Source organism: Falco naumanni, chromosome 1 (genome assembly GCF_017639655.2).
Source record: "Falco naumanni isolate bFalNau1 chromosome 1, bFalNau1.pat, whole genome shotgun sequence".
NCBI lineage: Eukaryota > Metazoa > Chordata > Aves > Falconiformes > Falconidae > Falco > Falco naumanni.
This window is the reverse complement of record NC_054054.1, coordinates 75,661,586-75,675,188: the sequence shown is the minus strand read 5'-3', so window position 1 is coordinate 75,675,188 and position 13,603 is coordinate 75,661,586. Positions and strand designations below refer to the sequence as shown.

The 13,603-nt window shown below is 43.4% G+C and overlaps 1 protein-coding gene across 6 annotated transcripts in view; it reads left to right on the top strand.

Annotated features, from left to right (window-relative positions):
* LOC121090846 (probable E3 ubiquitin-protein ligase HERC3) overlaps positions 1–13,603 on the top strand; it is a 55,455-nt gene that overhangs the window by 36,152 nt on the left and 5,700 nt on the right. For 4 of the 6 annotated variants that reach the window (XM_040599602.1, XM_040599611.1, XM_040599597.1 and 1 more), the window contains 10 exons: positions 50–239; positions 1,940–2,103; positions 2,629–2,742; positions 4,012–4,035; positions 4,125–4,214; positions 5,719–5,889; positions 6,526–6,669; positions 7,995–8,161; positions 9,301–9,367; positions 11,153–11,235. In XM_040599602.1, the coding sequence (XP_040455536.1) occupies positions 50–239; positions 1,940–2,103; positions 2,629–2,742; positions 4,012–4,035; positions 4,125–4,214; positions 5,719–5,889; positions 6,526–6,669; positions 7,995–8,161; positions 9,301–9,367; positions 11,153–11,235 (1,214 nt within the window). The other 2 variants (XM_040599628.1, XM_040599638.1) reach the window with 2 other exon arrangements.

Below are 13,603 nucleotides of genomic sequence, written 5' to 3'. Positions count from 1 at the left end.
GGTGCTCTATCACCCAGGATAAGTTGTCTTTTCTCTTGTTTTCTGCTAGATACTGAAGAGCTTTGAAAGTTTTTTGATTCCTCAGCTGTCCAGCTCACCACCAGATGTCGAGGCAATGAGAATCTATCTGATTCTCCCCGAATTCCCACCCTTCCAAGACTCCAAGTATTATATCACGTTAACGCTTCCTCTAGCAATGGCTATCCTGCGCCTAGACACCAACCCCAGCAAAGTTCTCGGTAAGAGGCTGGCACTTCAGGTGCATGTTGCTCTCAGTATCCAACTGGGACACAGTGTTGCCTTGAGGTTTTTCAGTCATGTTTTTGTGTGGGTTTAATTTTTCTATTCTGTTATAACGCCTGCAATGATAATTGGGTATTATTTGTGATACAGTGTTATAAAGCAGTCGCCTCTAAAAAGCAGCTGGGAACCAAAAGAACTCAAGGAATCCTCCCCCAAAACCTGTGTTCCCACGTAAAAGGATTATAAGCATAAAATTTGAATTTTAAACATGAACTGTGAGGAAATGAAGAATGTGCCATGCGGGTAAGATTTGGGAAGTTAGTTACAATAGTGTAAAACTTACAGTGTTGTGGATAATAAATGAGAAAAAAATCAAGTTAAGAATTGTTTTAATTTAGAAGTAAAATACCATTTCAAAGAACTCTTACTATGGAGGTTTATCCAATTTACCCTATTGAGTTTGCCTACATTCAAAGACTCTGTTCCAGAGAAATTTGCGTGCCTCTCTGTGAACACGAACTTTATATATCATGAAGATTAAATGATCTTACTCTCTTAAATTTAATCAGACATTGTCACATTAGAATCTATTTTCTGTATAAGTTAAATAAAAGTATATGCTAAATATATTGTAAAGTTACTTTGCCCTGTATAAGGGGCAGAAAAACCTATTGGCTGGTCTGTGACCAAACTGAACACCCCCCCTCTTCTACTTCGGAATATTCTCATTTCTACTAAAATTTTTTCCTTTGAGCTCATTTTAAGCTAAGCAGCACGTGTGCTGCTCAATAATTGTTACTCATGTTTGCGAAGCTATTACTTTTCTTGTTGCCTTATTCTGTTTCTTAAGGTTGTCTGATACGAAATCTCATAATTGTGTAAAATGTTATGTAATGCATTCAGACCTCCAGGAGCATTGTTACGGTGAAATTTATTTTGAGGTTTAGTAATATTTTTTTTATTCAAAGAGGCTTTGGAACCGAGTTTCCTCCTCTACTCGGGGTAGTCCACTGTGATTGTTAGCATACAGAAATGTAAAGGATTCTCATACTTTTGCCTGCCAGAATACGGTTTTGTGTTGACACTTTGAGAGGATAAACTGGTGTTTGTTTCTAACAGTTGACATGATGGTTTCCCAGGCTCCAGCTTCTACTTTGCAGGTGGATTGGTTCTAGCAAAGAAGCTAATAGTCAGGGTTCCTTCAGAGGAGAGGTAAGGGTCACCTGCCCTTGGCAGGAAAGAAATCAGCCTTTCTAAGGAGGGGGGGTTTCAGGCCTTTGGTGCAGATGTGCCAGGAGACCTGCTGGGACACCTGCTAGGAAAGTAGGTGGTGCTACAGAGAACTGCCCAGGCAACTGCTTTCTTATCATCCATGAGAACCAGTGGTCTGCCTGCAAGATCAAGTATCTTGAACTGAAACTTGAAAAACTTTGAATTCAGGCTCCCACACCGATCAGGGATTGGGGCTGGGAAGTGGCTAGGGTGGTTGTATGAGAATGGAAGGGGAAGAGCTTTTTAGTTTCTGTTATCTAGCTGACTCCTAGCTCACTTTCCTATTCCTACAGTTAGGACAGAAATAAGGAAATTTTTGAAACAATCTTCAGGTGTGTTCTCCTAAGTTCAGCTGTAGCCTCCTATTTAGAGATTACTCTGGCCTTTAATTCAGGATTTGTATTGATGTTCTTCTGCTTTCCAGATAACTGGTGGTCTCAAGTGTGCCCAAGATACTTCCTCAGGCTAGTGGACCTCTATAAAGGTGCGGTGGTTTATCTCCTCAGCGGAAGAAAGACGCTGTTGATCCCGGTCCTGTTCAGTAGTTACATTACAGCTGCTCTCAGACTGCTGGAGAAACTCCACAAGGTAAGAGGAAAGCCTGGGGGTGTGTTGGCTCAAGATGATTCAGCCTTGTCTGCCCTTTGTTGATTGGCAGGGGCAGAGTGGTCATGGCCCTGGCTTGTGAGCTGTGTCATTGTCCACTGAGTCACCACATGGGTAAGATGTTAGTGGTTTTCCTGGATTCAAGACGCTTGAAGGTTGTTAGTCCTGGCTCAAACACTAGGGAAAAAATTACCCTAAAGACTGCTCCTGCGGAGCCACCAGACTGCCTGCACTTGTGGCATCACCAGTACCTGTCCCTTGATGCTTTCTGTTACCACTGTGTTGGTACTGGGTAGTCCTGGTGAGGATGAGAAGGAATTAAAATAAGTCAGAAGTTTATCTCTATTCTTCTTGGCTTTTACTGAAGTGTAATGGACCATGTGATTTTGCAAGACTTCCTGGGTCCTATTGGTGCAAGCTGCTGTAATTGATTTTATGAAAGCAAACCTGCGTGTTCTAAAATGCTGAATATATCCATGTTTTAAAAAAGGTTGTTTTCTTCACTAGGTAAATCAGAAGGTTAAACACATAGAATATGATAAGTTTTATATCCCTGAGATTTCCAGCTTGGTGGACATTCAGGAGGATTATCTCATGTGGTTCTTACATCAGGCTGGAATGGTAAGAGGTTTTATGTATAGTCATGAAATAGCTGTCCATGTTTGTCTCTCTGGTTGTAGATCTCTATTTTTAATATCCTTAATGGGTGTAATATATTCGGTATAGGAGTTACCTGTATGTTAAGTATCTCAGATTTGGGTACTCGGTGGCTTGACAAAGTTGACTTAATATAAGGCTGTCAGAAGAGCTAGACCTTAACGTTTAACAAGCGCTTGCAACAGTTTCTGATTATTTATGTGAATTTCACTCAATCCTTACACAAGGTGATTAATTCAGTCACTGCTGGATCCTTTTAATGTAATCGAGACCTCAGGAGCCAAATCCTGTATTCTAAAATTATAATTTTTACCCTTTACTTCTGCTGTTTAGGCAGGTTTTGTGAATAATGTAGCCAGTGATCTTAAAATGTTGCTCTGTAAGAGGAGGCAGTGTGGCGTTCTGGCTAGGGGGCTGAACCAAGACTCAAGAGATGTGGGTTCTGTTCCTGGCTCTTCCAGTAACCTGCTGGGTGATCTTGGGTAAGACCCTTCACCTCTTTTATGCCTCACTTTTCCATCTGTAAGAAAGGAAATAACTAAACTGAGGGCTGGAATGTGCTGTGTAGGAACTTTGTGAGATTACTAAATTATAGCAAGGGAAGGAATCCCAAGTGTTAGAAAACACCAAAAAACCATCAGCCCGGGGATGCTGCAAGAGTAAAACCTGACTGTAGCAAGAATTTTTGTGTGTGTGTGTTCATGGACTTTCTAAATGTTGCGTGTGCTGTGTCCCCTGTCCCCTGCTTTCCATCATTTAAATAGTGCTGCTTTGTTTAGTGAGCAGAACAATAAAATCCTGGCTCAAATTTATGTAACAGTGATAGTTAAAAATAGTTAAAAATGTATTGATGTGGCTACTGAGAAGAGTAATTTGCATTGCCGGAGTGGTCTTACATTGTTATGTTGCGGCCTTATGGTCTCTCCTGTTTTGCATGGCCTCTGCTCTGGGTCTAGTTTTCTTGTTTTTCTTCAGGAAAGTAAATTTCATCTAGGGCAGGCTAACACAGGCTTCTGTGCTGGTTAATTCTCTTAGTTTGTTCAAATCTTTTATTAGACTTGTGCATTTTCTTAAGAAGGAAGTTCCCATGCTTTTCTTAAAGAGGAAAAACTGGGTTTGTTGAACCCAGAGGAGAAAAAAATTTTCTTTGGGTCACCTTTGAACTAGTCCATCCCCTAAAAAAGACACGAAATAAAGAGTAAAATATTTTTGTATTTCTTTTTTCCTTCACAGAAAGTAAGACCATCTATCATGCAGGTGAGAAAATTGTTTTTCATGACTTTTATTTAAATAAAAGTGCTATGGAAGCTGTACATAGGGAACCAATCTGCCTGCCTTTCTTGCAGGATGCTGTGACACTCTGTTCTTATCCTTTCATCTTCGATGCTCAGGCTAAGACCAAGATGTTACAGACAGATGCAGAGCTGCAGATGCAGGTAATCCTTCTCTCTCCCAATTTTCCCTCCCATTTCACTTTCTCTGCCTTTTGCCTTGGTGCTGCAAGGGGAGGTGTTCACTGGGAGTTCGTGTGTGCAGCATTTTATTGTTTCGGTGATACGGGAGAGCAGATTAGCTGGAGAACCTCTTTGCCTGGGCTATTTCAGAGGCAGTGCTCAGTGTCTTTCACTTCAAAACGTTAGGTAACATCAGAACTGCTAGATGTACGTGTGGTGGAAATTTAAACCGTATAGGGAAGGAGTATTTCCTTATTTTATGAGAGTCCAAGGATAAGAAGTAAGGTGAGATCTCAAGAGTTGTAAGGCTGGAAAAGCAGACAAACTTTTAGGTAAGTGGGCACTTCTTTCAAGTTTCTCTGGTGCAGGAGGAGTGGTTGTCAGAAGTGAGGGTTGAAGACCAGTTCCTGACACTGTTAGTGGTTGCAAGCAGCAGCTGCCAGCAGCTCAGCTCTCCGGGAGCGTGTTGGCAGCAGGGTGCTGAGCTCCAGCACCGTTACCCTGCAGGTGGCAGCCGAGCCAGCTCACAGCCGGGCTGGGGCAAGGACAGCTGACCCCTGGGCTCAGCTTCTCTGTAGCTGCTTGGACACACAGGGCACCGCCAGGCAGAGATGCTCAGCCCACACTCAAAAGCTGGAGTTAGCTCCTCACAGCACTGCACTGCTCACAAGCTGGGCAGCTGAAAATACACACAAAAGGGTGACGAAATGAAAGCAGGGGAAGGTATCTACTGTACCTTGGCAGGACAGCAGGCTGGTAAAGGTTTTGCCACCCCGAGAGATAGGGTCTTTATGAAGACAACCACTTAGTCCAAAGAAATCGGTACTTCTGTGAGTGCTGAAATGGAGGAAGCGTGGTTTCCAGTGGATTTTTGTCTCAGGTTTAACCCGCTTTTAAACTGAACTTAGAAATGTGAATTTCCCATTTGCTATGAACAGTGCATGAAAATGAATATACTGTGTGTGGTCAAAGATTTGCCTGGACTTTGTGCCTTACTGGACTCCAGAAAATCCATGTACATGAGAGCTTTGAGTTGTGTGCAGTTGGGTTCCCTGGTGCCTTGCCAGGTGTGGTTGTCAGCTGGCTCCTTGCTTGGTATGTTAATAACACTGCTTTCCCTCATGGACCGGGTGACTCTTATCGGGGTGTGTTTGCACTGAGTGCCTTGACTTAATAAGAGCATGAATAAAGCCTCTTTTCCCTACCCACCTGCCTAACATCAAAAAACATTCAGGAATTTGATCTCTCTGGTTCATGAAATTTGAGCAGCAACGAGGGGACTCAGCAGGTGTTGGTGTGGGAAATGGCATACAGGTAGGTGTACAGGCACACATACTTGTACAGGGTGGGTATGTAATCCTGGGGGAAGCCGGGCTAGAAGAGTAAGGGAGAAAGGAACACCAGGCATATAGTTGTTAATAGTTTTCTTTCCATAGGAGGAAAGGAGCTGAGCAGTGGCTGGTTTTCACCCATCTCTTATTTTCAGGTTGCAATAAATGGTGCAAATTTGCAGAATGTCTTCATGCTTCTCACCCTGGAGCCTCTGCTGGCCAGAAGCCCTTTCCTGGTACTTCACGTTCGCAGGAGTAACTTAGTCGGTGATGCTTTAAGGGAGTTGAGCATCCATTCAGACATTGATTTGAAAAAGCCTCTTAAAGTAAGTTTCCCCCCCCCCATCTTTAGCACCCTCTCATCCAGCTGACACTTTGAAATGACACATCCAGCTGTTCATGTTACTACTTCTGCAGTGTACAGTGGCTTCTCCGTAGGTATAGCACACGGGGACACTTGATCCAATCAGTGCAAGGGTTGAATCTTTCTCCTCTCTGACTCCTGGAGTGTTTTGGCGGTAGACAGCTTACAAGAAGACAAGCGGGGGGTTGACACTCTCTTCCTGATGCGTCTAATGTATAAGGGGCAGGGAGGAAACAGTTCTATATTATGCAGCCTCTGTTTTGTTCTTCTGCAGGAACAGGCCACTTAGAGATAAAACATGACCTACTCTGAGAGGTTGCCACAAAATTCAGCAGCTGCTGCCATGTTTCTGCTTTGGTTGTTGGGAGGACGGGTGGTTATTTACTATTTGCATAAGGAGTTAAACATTTTCAAAATACCTGATTTGCCCCCCCATTCCCTTTCCCCCCCTGCCAGCAGAGCACTGGAACAGGTTCATGGGTTGCAGTGGGTTTGGGCACGTTAAGATAAATCCCTTTGCGTGGCTCACCATTAGAAAGATGTCTGATTCACGCAGTCTCAGCTCTGCATCCCTGTTACTGACCTGCTTTTTCTACAGGTCATCTTTGATGGTGAGGAAGCTGTTGACGCTGGAGGAGTGACAAAGGAATTTTTCCTCCTGTTGTTGAAAGAGCTCCTCAACCCCATCTATGGCATGTTCACTTACTACCCAGAGTCAAACCTGCTGTGGTTTTCAGACACGGTAAGTCCTTGCCTTCTATACATGCAGGTTGAAACATTACGCTGCAGTTGAATGACAAGAAAGTTAGTGGCAAACTGTTGGAAAGAAATGATCTTCCTCTCATTTCCCACCCACGCCACAACGTGAGCTCTGTTTTCAGCCAGCCTAAATTAGCGCAGGTCCGTTAACTTTAGCAGAATGGTGATGGTTGTGCCTCTTAAGCAGCTGGCTCTTTCTCCTGATTCTTATCCCCATAATAAAACTTCTGTTAACTATCAGCTGATGGTTAATACAACTCTTATTATCATGAATGTGATAATCATGTGCTGTTTTACAGAACTAGAGGTTTGGGTTGCAACGACATTAGAATTCTGTGGTTCCCTTGCTGTACATGTAATTGCAACCAATCCACTTACTGACGCATCACTATCGCCTTCAGGGTCTAAACTTATTAATGCTTTATGTGAGGGAGCTCTTCAATGGCAAGAAATGCTGTTTGTACTGACGGTTGGTTTTGGAAGACTCTGGAATGCAAATTCTGTACCTGTCAGATAGCATTATGCTGGAAGTGGTGGGTTATGTCCTTTTTCCTTCACCTTCCTAGGTAGCAAGGTGGGGAAATGATGTTGTCGGTCTTCCCTTAAGGTGTGGCTGCCATGGTGGGGTTCTTGATTTATTAATTATGTTTTACAAGGAAGGAAATTACATGGTACATATATAAACAGTATTATAGAGCAATCGCTGGTTATGTCAATGCTATAAAACCAAGTCTTTTGATGCTAAGAATGATGACAGAAAGCACTGAAAACGAGTCAGATATTTACATCACTTAACGCAGATACAGGCAGACAGTCTGTGACTGGCATACCAGTGTGAGAGTAACGATGTGAAGGAGTGCAGGGCAGAGTACCAATACCTGTGTTGGTGTATTTGCCTGAGTGGCGCTGTGATTTGCATAATAAATAAGCTTTTAATCGAAAATAGGATGGGTGACAGGGAGAGAATTGTTAACACGTTCCCTTGCAGCACATAGCACGCATCGAAGCTTTGTTAATGTCTAAATGCAGAGGTATGTAAAAAGGAAATAAAAGGCAGATAAAGCGGAAAGCAGCTGTTGCTGTTTCCACAGCTAGTCATGGCTTACAAAAGTAATAGGACTTGGTTTCTGAATCTTCATTTTTGTGCCAGTCTCCAGCAAGGAATTCACAACCCAACTGGGACCTGATGGGAGCTCTCAGCTGGAAAAGCAGTCGAGTTGGCTGGTTGCTTAGTGCGTGGGGGAAAGGGTACCGTGCGTTGCACCAGTGACTCTGTCTCATCAGGATTTTCTCTGTGTGGTTTTGCAGTGTTTTGTAGAACACAACTGGTTTCATTTGATTGGCATCATATGCGGTCTTGCAATATACAACTTCACAGTGGTAGACCTTCACTTTCCCTTGGCTCTGTACAAAAAACTCTTGAATGTGAAGCCCTGCCTAGAGGATTTGAAGGAGCTATCCCCTACAGAAGGAAGGTATGAAAAATCAAAGTTGCAGCCTTTCTGGGAAGGGAAACCATCCAACTGAGAATCAGGAATGCCAAACTGGGTAAAAGCTGTTCAATAAAACATCTCCCAGTCCTTTTGAGTGACTGGTTCAACTGGGGGCCGGGGGTGGGTGGGGTGGCTGTGATCCTAGCAGGTACGTAAGCCAGTGGTGATTTTAATGTAAGGCTTCTCTCCCACTAGTTATTGGATCCATTTGCTTAGACTCTAACCTCTGTACCCACCTTTCTGACCCCCAGAAACTGGGTATTGACACAGCCAAAAGATACCTACCACGCTCCTTTGAAAGCAGGGCTGGGGGGACCTCTCCCTCCACTCCATGGTTGCATGCGTGGTCCCAGATCCTCGTCTCAGCCTCTCCCCTCAAGCCAGGCTTGGGTTAGCAAGCAGTTCCACTCCACGTCTTGTGGTGTAGGACTGTCCTATCCCTGTAATTCTGACCTGCTGTCATGCCGGAAAGAAGTTGAATGGAATGAAGGAATGACTTTTTCTAAATGGCCTATTGAATATTTTCTAATAATTGCGTGGGGATATTGCTTGCCTCTGACACTGAGCAGCTAAGATCCTACTGTCTGCTGACTTTTTTTTTTTTCTTCCTTCTGAGTTGCTGCCTGATTTATCCACACAAAGTGACAGCTCTATTTTAACAATAATGAGGTAAAAGGCCGGGAAGACAGCAGCAGGATTTTGAGGGATAGGAGAAGAATATTTTCTGCATGATGGGGATACAGACATAATCCGCCACCCTCTGTTCCTCCACTCCATCAGACTTCTGCGTGGTGATGGCATAAATATTTAGCAGTCCTTAAGAACTAAAAATGTAATTCTATTGTAAGGCCAGGATCATTAAAGGGGGTCCATGTACTAGGTATGCATGGGCTGTACTGATAACTTGTGTGGACTGGCATCTGTCCTGCTTCTAACAAAGCGCCTTTACTTGAGGTGTAGTTATTTCTTACTCCTTCAGGTGGCTCGGAGATTCTCTCTTGGAATCCTGTTACCCAGATGTATGATGCTGTTTACTTCTGCTGAATTCCTTTTCCCCTTTAGATGTATAGCTTTCTGAATCTTTGATTTCTTTTTCTCATTTTTCTCCACCTGTTATGTAGGAGTCTTCAGCAACTTTTGGATTACCCTGGGGAGGATGTAGAAGAGACATTCTGCTTGAATTTTACAGTAAGACGCATTTAACATACCAGCTCTGTGACTGTTATGGTACAGTTGAATCTACTTATTTGTGTGTATTATGGTTTATTCCAAACTATATTCCTGCAGTACACCCCCCATGATAATGTTAAAAGTCAATGTTAAAATACTTTGTCATCTCCCGTGTTCTTTTGTTAAGTGGTCATGAAAATTGAGCTTGTAAGTAGATTAAACTGACTGGTTTTCAGAGTAGCCTTGTTGTCACTGTGGCATGTGACTTAAATGCCAGTGGCCCACTTGTCACACTAGACAGTAAGAAGTAGATTAGTAAATCCTCCTTGAAAATGGAAGTTAGGTTTTGACATCACTGGGTCAATTCTTGAAATGCTAACACAATTTAGAATTTTCATTGCTGTCATAGTATTAATATTTTAACTTGAAAATTTATTTTTTTGTTGGTCAGACTTCTAGAAGCAAAATGCTGGAGGCTGTTGCTAGGAGGCATGCTGAGGCAGTCAGCTCTCCCGTGCTACTACAGCAGTAAAAGAATCTTTCTCTAGCTAGTAACCTAGGTGCTGTAGTTTCTATTACACAGTGGAGAGTCCCTGAAATTAAGAGTTTGATCTTGATGTACGTTGGAATATCAGGTATGTCCCTGGACACATGCAAGCATTTGGAACCTTACAAAGATTACGGCATCGTTATTCTCCGAGCTGGTTTCCTCTGACTCGGGCAGGGCAAGGGCTTCCATCTTTCTGTGTCTCTGTCTTAAAGTTCTGGTGCTCTAAAAGTTGTGAGTGGTGGGTTCATCTGGAGCTTGATCTGGGTTCTCGACTCTGTCCAGGGCCTGCCTGGGGTAAAAACAAGGTACCAGGAAACTGCTACGCACTGACAAAAATCCTTGCTGAGCTAGGAGAATGTCCACCTCATCGTTTCGTGATGAGAGCGCATGAAGTCTCTTAGATCCACCTTACGCTGGAGTGAGTCAGACCTGGGTCCAACCTTCTCATGCAGATCAGAGCTACAATTCAGGATGGGTGAAGTGAAGCCATAATGTTGATAATGCAGACTGTGTAAAAAAAGAATACCTTTGAAATAACACAGGAGATTTTTCTTCAAACTCTCCTTTTACACAAAAGGGTTTTCTTACTCTCTTTCTTGTGCTATGTACTGCATAATGTATAAAGATGTGCAGATATATCTGCTAAAACGTTGAAATGAATAACTGATATCTGAAACGTTGGAAGTATTACCTCACCTTGCATATCAAAATCTGAGCTTCTTTTGTGCATAACAACTTGAAAATTGATCCTTTTGCATTTTTTTCCACATGACCAATTTTGCATGTACAGAATGGGTTTGTACTGGTGCCATTCTAGGCCAGGCAAATGCAGAAAGCTGTGGTCATGCCATCTTGCAGTGAGAGGGATTAATTAGCCTACTGAGCTTCTATTATAAAGAAGGGAGTCCTCATTGCTGGAGCATGTGGGCTTAGTTAAAGGCAGATTTTTACTTGTCAGGCTTTTGTGTATGTTTGGTGGTTCCCCCCCCAAGAAATTTACCTCAAAGGATAATTATTTTTTTCAATTCTGACTTTGGATTTAGACTTAATAGCTGTCCTACAGCAAATTTAAGTGATGGAAGGTGGTGAAGTGCGCAGGGAGTTTGGAACAGAGAAAGTGTTCTGCCTATACCCTTTTCTCTGGCCCACCCTTCACACGCCAGTCAGCAACTGTGAAAAAAGAACTCATACTTTCTGCAGACATATAGCCTGAAAAGTACTTCTGGTAGAATTAGTTTTCTGGTTTTGTATAGATCTGCAGGGAAAGCTATGGTGTGACGGAGCAGAAGAACCTGATCGAAGATGGAGATAAAATCCTGGTGCAGAAGGACAATAGGTAAGCGGGGTGTACGTGGGGATGGGCTGGTAGGTGTGAGGTCAGGCGCAATGCCACGGAAACTCTGGCTGAGGTGAAGTGTGAGAGAGAATCAGAAGTCACTGTGAGCAGACTCTAAGATCAGTTGTTCAGAAGTTACCGGGTGCCAGCAGCACTTGACTAAAGTAAGTTGACATCATCTTTCCACCAGCCCACATGGAAAGATGGGAAGTACCCCACAGCCTTTTGGATTGACGTATTCCTTCCTGCAAAAGACCTTCATACAGAGCCGTGGCAGTTTTCTCATGGTAGATATTGCAGCATGATTTTGCCCCTTGAAGGTTAATCTCCCTGATGGTTTAGAGAGGAACTGTACGTGACCAGCAAAACCGAGCCTGGCAAACTTGTATAAAATCCGGATCCAGAAATGCTTGCCCTTGAATATGCCTTATGGAGAACCACCATCCCTGATTAGAGCCATAAGGCCCTACTGTACATGGATTCCTTTCTGTTTGAACACTTGAAGAGTTATTACTAGTACAGCTACCATTCCCCCCCCCCCGCCCTTTTTCCAGCTGCTAAACTATTTTCTTCTCTTAATCCTGTAATTGGATTTCTACAAATGCCTTTCTTGCTTGGAGCAGCATTCACATTCTTTCTCTGCTGGCAAAACAGTGTGATCCAGCGACCGGTCAGCAGCACGGTCAGGGGCTTGTGCTAGGATTGCTGAAGACCTTGCTGGAAGGTCTGGAGATGAAGTAATTTCCTATTAATCTGATTATTTAAAAGGGTTCTGATTGTGTCTAAAGCCAATGCCATAACAAAAGCTTTGTCTATATTACCTTCTTACCTACTTGACTGCTGCCCAAAAGGATGCAATTTTACAACTAAATAGCTGCCTCCATGCAAAACCCACGCGGAGGTGGAGCAGTGTAGGTCTGGCTCCCTGCAAAGAGAAGGTGGCCTTCAGGTAAATGGAGCAGAGTTTAATTTGTGCTTGTGACGGTGAAGTAAAGAGGAAAATGCAGTGATAGGACCCTTTAGGTTCTTAGCCTGGGCATGGACACTTAGAAGAAAACTTGGGTTTTTTTCTACTGTGTGCCATACTGGCCTAGGGGAGGAAAAAAGATCTTAGCTGACCAAATGTTTAGGAAGAGCATCCAGGTTAGCTCTTGCAACTGCTTATTAAGTCAGGATAGGCGACGAGAGAAGAAAATCCTGAAGGACAAAGGCTAGTGTGTAGCTCCAGCAGCTTAACATGTTCCAAAACGCAATTGCTTCGTCTTGACCAGAGTTTTGACCTCAAGCTAACCTCTAAATCTAAGTCTAGACGTGCCTGTCAATTTATCCACCTTACAGTGCTTAATGACTTCCTCCACCCCTACACTTAGAGGCCAAGGACCAATTTGCTGCCCTCCTGGCCTGAATAGTTTGCGAGTGCTTGTCTTTGGGCACTGCCCTTCGTGCGTGAGGGAAGTTCACTGGGAACAGAAGAATGCACAGGAGTGTTTTGACTGAAAAACGCAAAATAGGAAATACCTGCATTTTCCCTTTCTCCTTTGTAGTTCATGTTTGGGTGCCAGAACATAAAAATGTTCTTAATAAAGGGTTCATGACCATAACAAGCCAGGGAGGTATTAAGCAACAGTTAAGTGCTTAATCAGCTTGGATTTCCCTAATGCTCAGGTGACTATCGGGAAAATGGCAACGAAGCGAACGCAGTGGAAAGCAACTCTCCCTTTGCTATATAATTTCTTATTCCAAGTTTTCATTTTTGTCAGTCTGCTTCCTTATTTTTCTTTTTCATTTTCTCCTCCATGGTCGCTGCTTTTACAGAGCGTATCCATTGAGAATTCCTCCACCAAAAGCTCAAAATACTTCTTTTCAGTTGTGACCTCCTCAGCTAGAGATGGAGATACTGGGTTCTGTAGTGTTCCCCGATCTTCTTATCCTCTGAGTGCACGTGTGAGCTGCTCTCAAATGTCAGGCAAAAATGACACCTCCACCCACAGAGGACAGTTTCGTGTCCCAGTTTGCTGGTACATTATTGTCAGGTGTTCAAAAAAAGAGTCGGGGGAGCATTGCAAGTCATTGCACAAATAAAGTTCTAGTGTTGCACTCTGATCATGGTGCTTTGAGAATCGGAAAGAGAGTAGGATAAAGACGCTTCGCCTCCTAACAAAATCCTGAGACGGGGTTTGGCCCGGGCCTGCCACAAGTTTCTTGCCAGCGACTACAGAATGTTGTTTTTACTTCAGTGCTGTTCTTGAGAACTCTTCAAGCCCAACAGAGGGTTGTCATTCTGAGAGGAATCGTTCTTTTTTGCCAGATACTCCCAAGTGCACGAGTCCTGTATTTCTTTAACCAGAGCGTGAAGGCTGAAGAGGAG